Here is an 18194-nt window from a genome sequence, read left to right as displayed (position 1 = left end):
TCAGTCACGTATGGCGTTCTATGATCAAAACAAAACAAAACACAAAATGCCTACGTAAGTCCGTTTACTGACGAAAAACCTTCTCAGTCCACTTGATGGCAATTTTCAAAAATAGAGGTTTGGTGAAAATCACATTTTTCACAACAGAATCCGCGGAAATTACGCAACCCTGACTTCAAGATCCTTTGGCCTCGCGGTTCTGGGGACCCGGGTTCGATCCCGGCCCCGCCTGTGTGGAGTTTCTATGTTCGCCGTTTTCGTCGGGCACTCCGGTTTCCTCCCACATCCCAAAAACATTCATTGGAGACTCTAAATTGCCCCTAGGTGTGCTTTAAGAGTCTGGCTGTTGCGATTGGCTGGTGACCAGTTGAAGGTGTGCCCCGCCTCCTGGGATAAGCTCCAGTACTTCCCGCGACCCTCATGAGGATAAGCGGCAAAGAAAATGGATGATTAAATATTTTTCTTCCAGAGTCATAAGGCCCCTTCTGAGGGAAACCGGAACAAGAATGTGGCCCGCGAGAAAAACGACTTTGGCACCCCTGGCCGAAGTGAAGCTCCTCAACTTCACTTCGCCACAGTTCCCTTTCACCCGATTTTGCTCGTCGATGTTGAACGCATTCCTCATTTAACGTGATCGGCTCTGACATATTTCAGAACCTAAAATTGTGACAAATCCACTTTTACGATGATTTTACCGATAATAATCTCACAATAGGTTATTCGAGCCCTGCGATTGGCTGGCAACCAGTTCAGGGTGTACCCCGCCTCCTGGACTCCCGTGACCCTCGTGAGGATAAGCGGGTGATGGATGGATGGATGGATGGATGATAGATTATTCGATTATGTGGTGTTTGACGTCTTTTTTTGGAAAAGTGACAAATCGGGACACAAATGAATTGAAGTCATTTCAACAACGAATCTATTGGGTGACGGCTCAGTGTAGTTATTATTATGATTATTATTGTTGTTGTTGTTTTATTAGAGTGCGTAGCCGCAAAAGTGAAGCACGAAGGTCGCGTGCGGGCCGCTTTACGTATTTAACGCGGGTAACGTACGCTTGTCATCAAGCAGCAAAAGGAAGCCCGCTGAATACGAACCAGATATTAAATATTCTTTTTGATTGCGCGCTGCAGCCGCGGATTCCCGCCTGGGGGATTTTTTTTTTAATTTTGCTTTTAAGCCAACGTGCTGTACACAAGCACGCAGTTTAACAAATAGTCCCCCCCCCCCCCGTCCCCCCCGGAAGCGCGCTCCGGCCCCACCGGTGCTTGTAATCCTTCTCGACAAATCCCAAGCAACGAGTCCGCCCGTAGGCCGGCTGGGGCTACAAAGGGAATTATTGATTATTGACATTATTAATCTATCTGTTTACAGTGCCGGGCCCGGGGTGGGTGGAAGGGGGCAGGGGGGGGGGGGGGAAGACTTCGTCAGAAGGTCTCGGCGGGCCCGTCTGGATGAAAGTGACCTTGCTCGAGAGCGACACGAGGCCCGGCCGAGCCGGTTTTACTAATGCAGACGGGTCCACTTCAGGGAATACTAATGTTAGTCCGGGCAACATCTTAGGCCTGCTTAGAGCTCTTTTTTTTTTTTTTTTTTTTTTTCTCCCTGCCCCAGAATGAAGGTTGCTTTTGAACGCGTCCGTCCTCTCATCTCGGGTTCTGGTCTGAAAACCTCATTAGGAGGCTGCAGATCAAAGAGCCCGGGCGTTCCGGCCTGTGGACTGGAACGGACCGGGCTGACGGGCAAGCCGCTCGTACGGCTTTTTCGTGACAGAGATGCGATTTTTTTTGTGGGGGGGGGGGGGGCTCGCGGTGGGCCGCCGCAGCTTGCCAACGACGGCATCCTCCGTCAAATCTGAATTCGGCCTCAAGTTGGACTTCGCAGGGCGGGGAAAGCGATTTTCACCAAAACTGTCTTCAACTGGGCTTGGATTCTCTTAAGATTCACCAGAGAGAGGATTTACAGGTTATTTGTCGAAATTGTTATCAAAATGGACTTATTTAGCTATTACTAAGGTATACATGTGGTTGTTAAAATCAAAAGGTTTTGATTGGAAGAAATTACGTCATTACAAGATGTTCTTAAATTGTCTGAGAGTAACCTAATCATTACAATTTTCATAAAGTCAACTTAATACTAATTATAATGTATAAACATATATATACATACAATAATTATCATATAATTAATAATATGAATAAATATAGGAATACTAATATAATTAATTATAATTTATATTATATATTCATTATATTTTAGATAGATAGATAGATAGATAGATAGATAGATAGATAGATAGATAGATAGATAGATAGATAGATAGATAGATAGATAGATAGATAGATAGATAGATAGATAGATAGATAGATAGTATTAATTGCATGGTTTTCATCAAAATTTGAATTAGACTTGCAATGTTTTTATTGAATTTATCATTAAAGTGGACTTGGTAGTTTTTCACAAATGGACACCCAGTGGACTTACTGTTTGTTTTTGGTTTTTTTTTTTTTTTTTTTTTTGAGAAAAGTCATCATATATCATATGTGCCTTTGATTGTTTTGCAAAGTCGTCGTCGTCGTCCCCCCCCCCCCCCCCCACCCCTCCGCCCCCGCCGCCCACGCGAAGGGCACGATTGCCACTTTTCTCGTGTTGGTCAATTTCATCGCACCGTTTGCCAATTGATTCAGCGGCGCTTGATACGCGCGACTCGGCCCACCCACTTTGCGGCGAACGCCGCTCACTAGGTTAGCGCGTCTACGTGAAAACGAGGACCAACACGCGTTTTGCTTGCCGGTGCAGCTGCTGCGGTCTTTTTTTTTTTTTTGGTAGAAATTCTTTTATCTTCGCTTCTTGCGCATGTTTGCCGGATATAATGAGCAGAGCTGTTCCCTTTTTGTGTGTGTGTGTGTGTGTGTGTGTGTGGGGGGGGGGTTATTTTTATGTCCCGCCACCGTCCATGTCCTGCTTTCTCACCAAAGCGCAAACTCATCATCGGCATCATTTGTTGTGCTTCGGCGGCTAATTTAGCTGCTTTACATCCCAAGTGACGTGCCTATAAGCATTCTAAAATAGATATTGTAATGAAAATATATGATGTACCATTTTTTTATTCACTTCAATGTCTATACGAAAAAAAAAAAATATGAGCAGAGAGCTCGCTCGACATCCCAGTGGCGGCCATTATTGCCTGCGACGTCATCAGCAGACGTCACACCGGGAGCAACGGAGATTTTCGGATTTTTCCGACGCCCCTTCTGAGCTCTTTTCGAAGAAGACAACAACTCACGTTCGAGTGAAGTGACCTGGGCAATATTACCCCATCGTTTCGAGACCTATTTAGATGATATGCGGATCACTTCGAACTAACAACAGACTCCCCGACAGTATGTCGGACAGTCTGTTGCATACTCGGCTGCGAGTGATGACAACGCCATCCTCCCGAGTGTTCGAACAATATCCGGCAACACAACCGGCCGGCATTTTGGCTAACGCGAAGGAACAACGAGCTAGCCGCCCGCAGGTAAAACTGGTGTAAACACACGAGGCCGCCTGAGTTGGCGTCTGCTAATGACATCACTTCCTGCTTCTTCTCCAGAACAAATCCCTCGAGAGGATTGACAAAAAGCCTTTTACGTCAACAATCATGTTTTGCGGTGAAAAAACGGATGCCTCCGTTCCGGCTGCCTTTTTTTAAATGATTAAAAACATACTTAAAATCCTGCTTTTCATGTCAGTGGACCTTGAAATCCCGGACATCAAAGAGACTGGGCTTTGTGAAAATCTTTCTCTGTTGTCACCCATCTGCTCACGAGATTCATTATCTAAGCGAATCGGCAGTCCCGATTGATCAAAATCGTCTTGGAGTGGACTGACGCGGTTTTCATCCACCGTACATGGTAGTAAATTAGATTTGGGAGTTTGTTTGTTTTCTCGGACTTGGGTGGTTTTTCTACGCATCTTCAAGTGCCGTTAGAGGATTTTGGAGTGAACATGCGAGGTTTTCACCTCATCCAAATGATCTTGCAACGGTCATGAAACGGACATCAGGGCTTTTATTTTTATGCAGTTTTTCTCCCCAATTGTCGCCGGGTAGTTTTTGGTTATAGTTATCATCAAACGGGGTCATGAGAAGCAACGCGAAGTCAACTTCCGAGCTTATTTGTCTATTTTAATGAAATCGTGGGAAAGTAGCAAAGGTTTTGATGGAAAATCGTTACAGATTTTCATAGATTAAAGCGGATCGATGAGGTTTTTGGCCAGGCAGGTTTGCGTTGGACAACAGTTGCAGCAACCCGAAATGGATGGGTTAAAGGTCAGGTCCCTGGACCAGGTGACCTCGCCGGGGATCGATGTTGCCGATCAGGCTCCTCCTCCTCCTCTGGCTTTTCCGGACCGCGTTCTCGTCGCACACCATCAGAGGGGTTAGAGATGCTCAATTTCCCACAGGACCAGACGCACACTTTTGATGATGTTTATCCGACTTACAAGTGCGCTTCGGACCACTTTCGCGGTATCGCGACGTCGCCGCGTCCAGTCTCGCAATACCGCAAATTGTGCGCGGTATGAAAATGGAGGGAAAAACAAATCTGCAGTGCGCTCAATCCACGATAAGTGATCGACGATACAGCGGCAAAACTTTCACATTGGACTTTTGATCGCCTCCAATAACTGTGACGTGCTTGTGTTTCCACCGCGGCGTGTCATTTTTAGCTTTTGACACGAGTGCAGCGGTTATTAATCCGGAACAGCGCACACATAACTAATAAAGGGTTTTTTTTTACGAGAGTGACCCCGGAGCAAATGATTTTTATACCCCTCGTTCCCTATGGGTAAAATTATTAGGAATAACAGCGATGACGTTCATTTCATCGATTTAGCGCACACACGAAAAAAAGTGAGCTCATCTCGACCCCGCCCACAAACTTCCCGACCTGGCGAACCCGAACTTCGTGACTCGCGGCCGTCCCGCTACGCTCGTCACGTCGGCCGTTTGTAGCTTCAACTGATTCTGGTTCTGATTCTGAACTGGGACTGACAAATAACCAGCTCGCCTTTTTCATTTAGCGAGAACAGGCACAACTGAATTCTCGAGTGTGTTTTAATATTTATGTGTGGTTTTTTTTTTGTTTTTTTCTTTCCCCGAGCGTCCTCTCGATATGGCAGATTTTGAGCCATACGGGTGAATCTGGAACACGATAAACGGGACTTCCAATATGCTCCTTTGTGCATTTACACCTCGAGGAAGCGCTCGGCGGCGAGGAGGCTAAAGGCCGCCCCCCCCCCCGGAGATCCGAGCGGCTAATGGAGGCCGAGGTGCAAGAAAGCGGGAGTGTTTTCCTCCTCGCGGCGGCTCCGGTTCGCCACCCTTTGGCCCGCCGGAGCGAAATGTCACCCAGGAGAAGCGGGCCCTCGCTTCAGAGGCGGCGGACGACGGGAGGCGGCGTTTCCAAAGAGCGGCCCCACAACGGCGCATAAATAATTCCCGCCGAGCCTCCTCCGGCCTACCGTTGAAAGCGTTCCGTTTGGCTCGGGGGGGGGTTTATTTTGGTTTGTGTCCCCCCCCCCCCGCGCCTCCCCCTTTTTACCACACCTCCTTGTCTTCGGCGCGACCTTGTCAACACTCGCCAGTGACAGAGTGGTCCATTCTCATGCAGTATTGAGCAGGTTATGACCCAGACATCTTGTCCTGTTCATCCGGCAGCTCTCCGTCTTCACACGCCGAGAGCCATTCATCTTAATTCCGGGATAAAAAAGCGTCCAAGAGGCCAAAGATAGACCACCGCCGCCGAAGTGGATCCGATTTAAGTCGGACTGATCCCCTCGCTGCGCTCTCGCCGCCGCGACGAGAGGCCGTGACCGCCGGGCAAGGTCGACGGGAGCTTCGGCTTGCCCTGGAGAGGAGAAAAATGACAAATAAATCAGTATTGACAACAAAACCTGGATCAAACGCTGTCCTTACGGTTTCTTGCACGGTTTGGCCTCGCCTAGTTCTGCCTCGCTAGTCACAAATTTGCCGAATCGTTTATCAGTTCGACATCAAAATCAATTTAGGCTTCAATGACCACAAAACATTTTTTTCCAAAATGTTCCAGTTGATGTCATCTTCAGTGATCAGGAGCTGATTTGTAATTTTACGCCCCAAATATTGAGAATCATTTTTTTCTCTTTTTTTTTTTTTTTGAAGCGCTGAGACGATTGAGGACAGATTCTCGTTGCAGCCGGAACGAAACAACGAATGCATTCAATACAAAATTCTGCGCAGTGTGCTATAATACATAATAATACATAATACATGACGTTACAACATACCGAATGGTGGCGAAAAAAAAAATCAAAAGCTGCAGCCATCACATAAAGCGCCTGTGCTAAACTTGAGGCCTGGGGGCCAGATCTGGCCCGCCACATCATTTCATGAGGCCCGCGAAAGCAAATGAAATGCGATGATAACGTTAAGAAATGAAATGGCAACCATATTTTCTTGCCAATCTTTTACAACAATTTGCAACAAGCAATTTGTTCGCCTCTGATTTCAAAACTAGCTATACGTCCATTTGTTGTGTATTTGGAACAATATTACACGATTATGTATACATGTATAAGATTTCGCAGTCTGAAGGGGATGCACAGTGTGGCCCGCGATAAAAATGTGTTTTTAAGTATCCCTCACAAACTTTTTAAACAATATTTCAATGAATGAGGTGAGGGTTTGTTTTGTTTTTTATTTGTTGTAGTGTTCCATCAGCGAAAGATTTGAAAAAGATCGTCCAAAAGTCGTGGGTACTCTTAAGAATGAGCAGTCCATAAAACTGCCAGAACGGAGAGTGCGGGTGGTGGTATGCGTGGTGAGCAGATAGCCGACATCTCGCTAATAAATGTTTTATAAACAAACATGAACGTCAACATTGTGAATTTTTCCACGCGAGTGAAGCAATTGTTTCCCACAAATGTGACAAGAAAAACTTCAACTCTGTTTGATGCTACACATACGTGATATTGTACTTGCGTTTTAGAATCTTAAATGAATTTGAAAATATTTTGAAGCAATCAAAGGCCATTTGGAGTCTTCAAAGAATGGACGGCCCGCAGTTCTCTTTTTAAACATCGGAGGCGATTTAGCCTTCAATAAAAGAGAACATTGACGTCACTTAACCTGTCGTACGTGCTTTTGAGGAGCATCGAGCACAAATTTAAATATTCAATTAATGCAGCCATCCTCCGTGATTTGTAAATACAAACATTGTCATTTCAGCTAAATGTACGTTTGTTGTTGTTGTTGTTGTTTTTTTTAAAGGGGATCATAGTCTCGAAGTGACTTTCTTTATGGCGTTCAGAGAATAAACGAATGAATTTAAGTGAATTGAATTGACGTGACCCCTGTGAGGATAAGCAGCTCAGAAAAGGGTGATGGATGGAAGTGGCCCAGGCAGAGTGTGCGAGGTCCACTGGGAAAGCGCCTGCGACTATTTCGTGCTGCCTTACTCGCAAAACTTGTTCGAATGATGCAGCAGGATAAGAAGAAAGAGCGAGGTCGACGTTTACAGCGACCTTGCACGAGGAGACCCCCACGAGGGGGGACGCGCCTCGTCAGCAAGATCTCGAGCCAAAACCGGGAACCGGTCGAGAGCGCCTGCACGCCCACGGTTGGTACTCGCGTGCCACCTTGTGGCCGAACGTGTAATGGCAGCATCGTGTATGTGCAGTGTGCGGTGCGGTGGTTTGCACTACTGACTATTTACAACATTTTGGGCAATATTGAAACGTTCTCACGGGTATCAATTTAACAGCAAATATCAAACTTATGCAATATTTTTTTTAAATTCCATTTAAGGTCGCTAAGCAGTAAAGGTGGACGGAATGTTGTGGCCGATGAGTGCATTTCGCCGGCAGGTGGCAGCAGAGTTCCTTTTTTTTTTTTTGCGAACACCAGCACTAGGTCACGTGCACTGTGACGTTTTGTCGCGTCTGCGGGGCGTGTGCGGGTGTTTCGACACCCACACTTTACCGGGTGAACGTCTTAATCACCCACACATTCCACTGTACGTGCGAGGGGAACGTGCGTTTAAACACCCGGCCGGGCCTTTACCGGCAAAAGGTTTCCATTTTAAACACCGCCACGCTTCATTGTAACACCCACAATTTTGCTAATGTAAGTTTTCAACACCCACACTTTTTTTTCCAGTGAATTTTTCAACACCCACACGTGATTTAGTGCCCACCCTTCACTTGATGAAAGGCTTCAACACCCAGACTTTTTCTTGCACGTGCACAGGAAAAACGAACTTCGGACACCCATACTTTTCCCGACTCAAGTTTTAAACAGATACACTTTTTTTTTTTCGTTTTTGCACCTGCAAGAGTCTTCACCCACCAATTCCCGAGTGAAACTTTTCTATTTTCGGTACATCAACACTTTCTCCTGCCGTAAGATGTATTTCTGTAATAGAAAATCAAAAGATCAAAATGATCTATTGGTCTATTCTGTAACTTCCGTTCTGACGCGAACCCTCAGAAGCCACGCGAGTGAGTGAACAATGACGACAGTCATCGTTCAGTTTGTTGACAAATGAGAAAAAAAAAAAGCCAGGAAAGCGAGTGAGCGAGCGAGCGTCCTGCCTGCCCCGACAAGTTACCGTCTTGCCTGCGTGTGACTTTCTCGTAGCCTCGGGGCAGCCATTCCGCGGGCGCGCCCTTCCTACGCAAGCCGGCGCAGGCGCAGGCGCGGCCTCCTGCCGGGTGCGAGGCGACGGCGCCGCGCCACCTTCGACCGCTAACCGGGGCAAATAGCAAGTGAAAGAGGGCGCCTGATCAACACTAATCGATGATGATGATAATGATGATGATGATGATGATGATGAGGAGGAGGAGGAGGAGGATGATGGTGATGATGATGAGGAGGATGGTGATGAAGAAAATGATGATGATGTGAGGAGGAGGAGGAGGAGGAGGATGATGGTGATGATGATGATGAGGAGGAGGAGGAGGATGATGATGGTGATGATGATGAGGAGGAGGAGGATGATGATGGTGATGATGATGATGATGAGGAGGATGGTGATGAAGAGAATGATGATGTGGTGAGGGGGAGGAGGATAATGATGATGAGGATAATGATGATAATGAGGAGGATGATGACGATGATGGTGATGATGAAGAGGAGGACGAGGATGGTGATGATGAGGAGGATGATGATGGTGATGAAGAGAATGATGATGATGTGATGAGGAGGAGGAGGATAATGATGATGAGGATGATGATGGTGATGATGAGGTGGAGGATGATGATGGTGATGATGATGATGATGAGGAGGATGGTGATGAGGAGGATGATGATGATTATGGTGATGAAGACAATGATGATGTGGTGAGGAGGAGGAGGATAATGATGATGATGAGGAGGAGGAGGAGGATGGTGATGAGGAGGATGGTGATGGAAGAAAATGATGATGATGTGAGGAGGAGGAGGAGGATGATGGTGATTGATGATGAGGAGGAGGAGGAGGATGATGATGGTGATGATGATGAGGAGGAGGAGGATGATGATGGTGATGATGATGATGATGAGGAGGATGGTGATGAAGAGAATGATGATGTGGTGAGGGGGAGGAGGATAATGATGATGAGGATAATGATGATAATGAGGAGGATGATGACGATGATGGTGATGATGAAGAGGAGGACGAGGATGGTGATGATGAGGAGGATGATGATGGTGATGAAGAGAATGATGATGATGTGATGAGGAGGAGGAGGATAATGATGATGAGGATGATGATGGTGATGATGAGGTGGAGGATGATGATGGTGATGATGATGATGATGAGGAGGATGGTGGTGATGAGGAGGATGATGATGATTATGGTGATGAAGACAATGATGATGTGGTGAGGAGGAGGAGGATAATGATGATGATGAGGAGGAGGAGGAGGAGGAGGATGGTGATGAGGAGGATGGTGATGAAGAAAATGATGATGATGTGAGGAGGAGGAGGAGGATGATGGTGATGATGATGATGAGGAGGAGGATGAGGATGATGATGGTGATGAAGAGAATGATGATGTGGTGAGGGGGAGGAGGATAATGATGATGAGGATAATGATGATAATGAGGAGGATGATGACGATGATGGTGATGATGAAGAGGAGGACGAGGATGGTGATGATGAGGAGGATGATGATGGTGATGATGAGGAGGATGATGATGGTGATGAAGAGAATGATGATGATGTGATGAGGATGATGATGGTGATGATGAGGTGGAGGATGATGATGGTGATGATGAGGTGGAGGATGATGATGGTGATGAGAAGAGGAGGATGGTGATGAGGAGGATGAGGGTGATGATGGTGGTGATGAGGAGTAATGAGGATGATGATGAAGAGGAGGATGGTGATGAGGAGGAGGAGGAGGATGATGATGGTGATGATGATGATGAGGAGGAGGAGGATGGTGATGAGGAGGATGAGGATGATGATGGTGATGAAGAGAATGATGATGTGGTGAGGGGGGGAGGAGGATAATGATGATGAGGATAATGATGATAATGAGGAGGATGATGATGGTGATGAAGAGAATGATGATGGTGATGATGAGGTGGAGGATGATGATGGTGATGATGAAGAGGAGGATGGTGATGAGGAGGATGAGGGTGATGATGGTGGTGATGAGGAGGAGTATCATGATAATGAGGATGATGATGAGGATGAGGATGGTGAGGAGGACATTATAGTGCACCCAGAGAATGGATGCGGGTGTTTCGACGGCCACACTTTTCCCGATAGAGGTTTTCAACATGCAGACGAAATGTGTGTTGAATATGATTTCAACACAAAAATGTTCACATTTCTAAGAACGATTTTGGTGTTGCATTCACCCAGACTTTTCATCACGTTTCGACATTCAACACCCACAACATTTCCAGCGAAAGGGCTCAACAGTTTTCCAGTGAAAGGTTTCGACTCGCTCCCTCATTTCTTGGAAATGTTTCAACACGCACACTTTCCCCACTGAAAGATTTTTAACCCCGCACTTTTCCCGGTGAGAGATTTGAAGGGGTTCGCATGCCCCCCCGTCCCCCCCCAAGCTCCACACACGCCCATCCCCTTGTTGACAAACCGCCGTCGTCGCTCATTCCTGCCGCGGGGGGTCGCTGGCGCGCCGGCCTGCTGGCTGGCTGGCTGGCTGGCTGGCTGTTGTTCCCACCCGGGAGTTCGCCGACTCGGCCAGACGTCAACGCGCGTGTGTGCAGTGTGGACCCAGCCAAAGATCACCAGACGACGGAGCGACTTGAGCGAGGAGCGGCCTGCCTTCCCCCCCCCCCCCCCCCGGCCCGCACCATGTGCGAGGAAGACGGATATATTATTTTGAGCCCACCGGAACCGTCCGACGGACACTACGGAGTGCGGAAAAGGAGGTCGGAATAGTCGAACCCGCGGCGAGGCTCCAGCGTCTTTGTCGGAACCGCCGCCGAGTGCGGGCCGCCCGAGAGCACCAAAATGTCTGGCAAGATCGAGAGCAAGCAAGGTAAGACCACCGCCGCGTCACGACCGGAGGGGGTGAGGCGTTCATTGTGTGCGCGGGCCTCGCAGGTTCGGCTGTAGCTTAGCGTTCTAGCTCTTCTTTTTCCATTTTCATTTTTTCTTGTTTTTTTTTTTTTTTTTTTTGGGGGGGGGGGGGTGCCGCCGCCGCCGCCGCCGCCGCTGCTGCTGCTACTTGACCGGCATCCTTCCTCGCTGGGAAACACGCAACGATATTGCGAAAATGGCCTTTCCTTTTTCACCGCGTTTTGCCGTACGCGTACTTTCACTTTTGGCCGGTTTAGCCTAGGGACGGGGACGGGGGACGGGGGACGGGGGACGGGCATCAGGCGGCGTCTGGAACGGGACCTAGCCTCGCGGCTAACGGCTAACCGTGCGCTTTGCTAGCCGCTTTTGGGTCCTTCTCCCCGCATACTGACCACCGCACTATAATCGGCTACTAGTCCAAATCACACGTGTGCAAAAATAAAAATGTCTAAATTCTTAACCTTCAAGTCCGAGCCAAGTCACTCACTGCTTCTGTCGAGTGAAGCGCTGGAATAGGTCAAGTCATCTTGTTTCAAGAAAGCAATGACCCATATATGTCACTCTCACAAGTTCTCTTTCTGTACATTATTATTATGAATATTATTTGCTCAAGAACACGAAGCTGACATTCATTTCCAATAATTTCGTTTTGTACCTTCACATCATTACAACAATACCACAAAATGATGTACAATTGCTAGTTAGATATGCAAAAGAAAAAAAAAACAATTTATGAAATTGTCATAAGTTAAAATGGGAATAAAGACGCAGGCGGAAGTTGTGCCAGTCAAAGGTCGCTGGGGTCACAGCGACTGTGCAAAAAAAAAAAAAAAAAAGCCTGTAAAACTAAACAAAAGCAAAGAAACGTGTGAAGTCATCGACCCAAAGGCTGCGCGAAAGGTGTCGGGGGGGGCTGTGAGCGATTAAATACATACGCCGACAAAACCCCACGTTATCGATAAAGGCGGGAAGGAATCTGCAAGTCGCCTTGAGTCCACATTTCTGTTTGTTGTGCCGATGATATGAAGCGTCTTCATCCAAAGTGGAAGTTTGCGAGAAAAAATCCAGTGAGCAAATTACACCATTCAGTTAGTTTGGCATCGCCGCTTCAAGCGAGCCCGTTCTGATGCACGCCGACCCGCAAACTACGGTAGTCGCATCAGTGACGCGAGGTCGATGCCCGCACGGGAGGAGTGTCACGTCCTAACCGCAGGGCCTGAAAATTTCCGACAGATGACTCGCATTCCTAAAACCGAACCAAAAAAAAAAAGGCCTCAAGCGTCATCAGGGCTTATCTGCTCATCCAGGCACGCTACTGTTGTCTCGGCAACGCTTTATTATTCTTTTTTTTTTTTACAATAGTGGACAATACTTCATTTTGTTGCGTTTATCTTTGGCTTCACGGCTTCCCGTATGTATACATAAATGCTGGATTTTTTTTCCCCCTCATTTATTGTCCAATCAGATTTCAGCATCATCGTGTTGCCGTGTCAATCTGATCTGCCCAGCCGTCCAGGTTGATTTTTTTTTTTTTTGGTTTTTTTTGTTTTTAACCCATTGGTTTTCAAACTGGGGAAGGGGGGCGGCGTTATGACAGGGGGGTGCGGGGCAACTTATCACGAAAACTTTTATGAAGTTACACGCAGCTGTTGTTGTTGTTCATGTTTTTGCCTTCACGCAGTAGTCACGCCTCAAAGTTCCGTCCTCTGCCAAGTTCACCCGGCAAAAATTGTCTGCAGCAATCTGCATTCATGAATATATTTAGCAATCAGCGTCTTTTGTGGGTATAATGAAGTTCCTCCAAATTTCTGTTTTTGTCAGGTTATTATTACGTAACACTAAGTTTTAGTGGGTAGTTCTTGTACATGCATCACTCTTACAGCTGTGGTTCTTCTTGAAAGTGCTCTTTAAGTAAAGTTGAGTTCAGCAAGTATTCGTACTCGTCGTACATGTGAACGTGTTATCGATGCATCTCTTGTTAGAGTTTAGGGCACCGGTGTCAAACTCAAGGCCCGGGGGCCAGATTCGGCCCGCCGGAGGATTTTATGTGGCCCGCGGAGCCGAATCTAGTGTCAATTTTCATAGTTCTTGCAAAATCCGTACCAAGATTTCAAAATATCATGATCACAAATGATGAAGCTGAGATATTACAACCATTTTTGTGTTACCAGGTGAAAAACACATTGCCCTTGATTTCTGATTCCAAAACTAGTTCATATATTGATGATGTAAATATGACGAGACCATAAAATATTTGTATTGTTTCACAGTCACGACGGCCCTCTGAGGGAAGCTGGAAGCACACTATTTTGACGTCACTGTTTTAGGATTTCATATGACAGCAGTTTTTAAAAAAAAAAGGTTTTTTTGGTATGTACTGTAATCAGTTTTGATTTGGGTTTCTGTTACTGTCTGTGTCTTACGTTTGACACCAATCGTTTGTGCTATTTGACAAGAAATAAAACGTTGGATTGAGCTGAACAGGAAAGGTTATCAAAACGAAAATAAAAGATTAGTGACGCCGTACGCCGCTTTGCACGCTTGCTTGTCAGCTAGTTAACTGTTTGTCACTTGTGTGACGAAAAGATTTCACTTCCGGGTTCACAGGTCATTTTGACATCTTACGTGACATTAGAGCAGGGGTGTTAAACTCATTTTTTTCCCCATCAGTGGGCCGTTATGACCGTGGAACAAATTTATGATTTTATTAATCATATTTACATCAACAATTTATGAAGTAGTTTTGGAATCAGAAATCAAGGGAAATATGTTTTTCAACTATTCACGTTTGGTAACACAAAAATGCTTGTACTATCTCCACTTCATTTATGATATATGACAATTTGAAATTTTGGTACAGATTTTCACAAGAATCATGAAAATTGACACTCAAGATTTGGCTTTGCGGGCCACATAAAATCTTGTGGCGGGCCAGATCTCGCCCCCCGGGCCTTGACTTTGACACCTGCGCATCAGCGGTTTATTTGATCGTAGATAAGTGTAGCTAACTGTCATTTGGGGTCTCGTCGCCGTGAAACGCCGCCAAAAATTTCAGGACGCAAAACGGTCGCCGTGGCACGCGGACCGCGAGGGGGCGAATCGATCGGACGAAGCAAACCCGAAGGGAGGCTGGCAGGTTTTCTTTCCTGTGGCGGATTTTGACTTTTTGTGCGGAAGTTGATGCTTAATCTCGCTTGCTTTTATTCTATAAATCGTCTGAAAAAATTGCGAGTTGTATTTCGAGGCTGTTTTGCCGAGGCCCGTTACGGATGTACAATTAAAAAAAAAAAAAAATGCCGAAAGGTTTCCTCTCCTGGGAATCCCTCACTTAACATTTACTCGCACAAGCACTTTTCTGACAAGTGCTTGCACGGAGTCAACCCGTGCACGACTATTTGAGTTCACCCCGTTCCGACTACGTTGCACAGTGGAAGCTTTTATGAAGTTCATTTTTAAACGCGCTCCGATTATTCTCAATCAATTTTGGTATGCTAAAGTGCAAAAGTCTGAGTGGATCCCCGAGAATTGACTGCTGGTCTCTTGGAATCACTCAAATGAATTTTTTGCATCGCTGTCTTGAATGTTATTTGCTGTCACAGTGTTGGGAAAAACTGACCCCCACCCCACCCCCGCCCCACCCCCCGCCCCAGAGAGTTGGGCAGTGTGACACAACAGCTTTGGCATGTGAGCGTTGCGAGTAGTTGTGTTTTATAATTAGCTCCGTCACCACGTCTGTCTTTGTGAGCGAGTCAACGGGAGTTGACGGCGACGGATCTATTTTTGTGTGTCCCCCCCCCCCCCCCCCCCGGCCCCCTCACCTATGTGGTACGCGTTTGCCGTTTGAATCTCTCGGGTTTACTTGGAGTTAGCACAAACGTGTCAGTCATCTCCCAGCGCTTTGCTTCCCGCCTGATGTTACAGTACGGCGAGTCCCCCGTTTATGACGGGGGATCGAGGTGAAAATCCGTGAGACCGAGGGACCAAGAAAATAGTAGCTATAAAAAGTCATCCCTCCCACATGCGTTAAGCACACTTTCAGTCATGAAAGCACAGTTTTTGAAGTACAGTACCCCTTCTCGAACAAATCAGGTTTCGAAATAAAATGTCGAGATTTTTTTTTGCTTCTGTTTTTGAACAAAAATGGGAAATAACAGAACATGCTCGGTCAGACCAGCTGACCCACGTCGCGGAAATAACAGAACGGTCGATTCGGTTTTGGGACAAATCGGTTTTCGAACCGCCTTCTAGATTGGGTTGTGGTCGAGAACCGAGAGTCTGCTGTATTCCTTTTACCTCTTCTTTCACTCATGGAAGTTGAAGATTGAAGCGATTCTACAATACCACTGAATGCAGTTTAGCTGTCGAGTGCACACGGACAGTTCTCCAAATAAGAGGCAATGCGTGCTTGCTTCAAGTGCTTTAATTTGTCCCTCCCAATTTGTTTACTGTAAAAATGACACCTCAAAGGCAATTAAAACATTGTACATTTAATGAGCTCGTAAAGTGAATGAGAGCTTTTCCTAAGTACATTACACCTTTTTGAAGATAATTGCGTAAAATGTGCGAAGCCCGACAATGTTGGACAGCTGTCCTAATTCGTGATACTCTTGAGTCACAGCTCACCACCTTTGAAAGAACTCGAAGGCCTTGGTTCGCATAGGCAGTCATCCCGCGCAATTGTGACGTGCAGTTAGCTAGTTAACTATGCCAACTCCCCAAAAATACATGTTCCTTTCCAATAGTAGCTAGCTTGAATTTGTTCTTGTGAAAGTAGTTGTGTCTGATATATATGTGTGTGTGTGTTCGTAAGGCAAACGTTCGTGAGTGATATTATAAAGGATAAATTGCAATAACGTGGGGAAAATGTCTTGCACCAAAATAGTAAACAGTGGGAACAAGCAAACAACAAGCTCGCCGCCCCAGTGGGACGCCGCAATTTGGAGGTTTGACGGCTGCAAAGAACTTCGCCCGCTCAACGAGAGGCTTCTGTCCCCAACCGTAGATTTAGCCACGCTGTAATTATTGTGATTTGTCGAAAAAAAGCAAGCAGAGGGAGGAAAGGAGGGTGGAGATGTATCGGGAAGCGATGGGAATCTCTCTCTCTCCGCCCCAGAAGGAGAATCGTTCGGAACAACCGGGCCGATCGCATGGACGGCGCGATCCGTTAGCAACGGAAGGCTAACGGCGAAGCTCCTGGGCCAAAGATTTTCACGGTCGGTGGCCTGTTCTTCCGAGGGACCATGGATGCCCAGGTTGCTTTGGAGGACTTTGGATCTAGTGCAAGAACGCCACTTTTTACCGTCTGTCTAATAAGATGAGTCATTTTTGGCAGCCGCCGCGTGCACACAGCAGGCCGTCTGCGGGCGGACGGCCTTTTCCCGTCCCTGCAACACTTCGGCGCGTCCTCGCGCCACCTTACTGGGTGGCACCTGTGGTGGCACCGCCGTCCTCCTGCCCTGTTAAACGACTACTTTTAAGCGCTATTTGTGGATCTTCCCAGGAAGAGCGTAGGTCAAGTGAGCGTGAGCACGATGAGCTTGTTTGTGACTAATCCTCAGCAGGGTTGTGAAAAAAAAATGCCTTTCCGAACAGCGGACAGCTGTTAGCTAGTTAGTTAGTTAGCGCGTAGTCCAAAAAGTGTCAGTCGAGCGCTCGGTCGGGTTCTTCCACGGGGCCTCTTGGATGGGCAACGCCGGCTGGAGGAGCCAAGCCTCCTCGGAGGACACCGAATCCTCGCTACCGGGCGACCTTGAAGATGACTACTCAGGTAAAATGCGAACGAGCAGGCCTGATGAACTGCACTTGAATATTGATTGCAAAATCTTCAAGCTACACTCGTGACGTTAGGGAATATTTTAAGCATTTTAGCTGACTGCTAAAATGCGACACGAGGAAACAAAGCCTTCCTTTGCAGAGTGATTGAGGAAATGCTGTCGCGTGATGAGTTCCGTCTCTTCTGACTTGAACTGTGCTTGAAATGCGTGAAGTGTCGGTCAAAACTATGCTAAATTGCTTGGAAGGGAGACGTCCAGTGTATTCAATAATCGACACGGTTAAAACGATTATTAAAGGGAAAAGCTAATCAACAGGATTGATGGCGCACGTGGTGAGGTTTTCGTCTGCTAGCGGGCTAGCCGTCATGGTTTGGGAAATGACCCGAAGACAACACAAATGAAGATTATTTCCATACCTGAGAGAAATCGCCTGCCGTTAACTGACGTTTGCCCCTTACGGCGACGGAAACTATGGTAATGACCTCCTCACCCAGAGGTTCCACTTGCTTAGTCTAGAATTGTCATGTGTCATTGTCCAAGTCGCTTATCCTCACAAGGGTTGCGGGAAAGCCGGAGCCTATCCCAGCCAGCTTTGGGCGAAAGGCGGACTACACCCTGAACTGGTTGCCAGTCAGTGGCGGGGCAGATACCGACACCATCACTGAGCGGGAATCGATCCCACGCTGCCCGCACCAAAGACAGGCGTCACCATCAGTGGGACCCAATTTACAATTTTAAAAATAAAAATAGGAAATTGAAGGAAGTTGAAAAACAATCCAATATTTTGTCAAAGTTACATTTCCGGTCAGCGATATTCAAATATAAATTCTGCCAAATAGAAATACCCTGGTGCATGTTGTT

The 18194-nt window shown here is 46.8% G+C and overlaps 1 protein-coding gene across 7 annotated transcripts in view; it reads left to right on the top strand.

The window, feature by feature from the left end:
- Positions 1-11144: 11144 nt before the first annotated feature.
- rapgef1b (Rap guanine nucleotide exchange factor (GEF) 1b) overlaps positions 11145-18194 on the top strand; it is a 51149-nt gene continuing 44099 nt past the window's right edge. For all 7 annotated transcript variants that reach the window (XM_061847712.1, XM_061847706.1, XM_061847707.1 and 4 more), the window contains exon 1: positions 11145-11518. In XM_061847712.1, coding sequence (XP_061703696.1) covers positions 11491-11518 — 28 coding nt within the window. In that variant the 5' untranslated portion in view covers positions 11145-11490. The remainder of the gene's footprint in view (positions 11519-18194) is intronic.

The sequence above is a fragment of the Syngnathoides biaculeatus genome, chromosome 17 (assembly GCF_019802595.1).
Source record: "Syngnathoides biaculeatus isolate LvHL_M chromosome 17, ASM1980259v1, whole genome shotgun sequence".
Lineage (NCBI taxonomy): Eukaryota > Metazoa > Chordata > Actinopteri > Syngnathiformes > Syngnathidae > Syngnathoides > Syngnathoides biaculeatus.
Note: the sequence above shows the minus strand (reverse complement) of the source record. Positions and strands in the feature narration are given on the sequence as shown.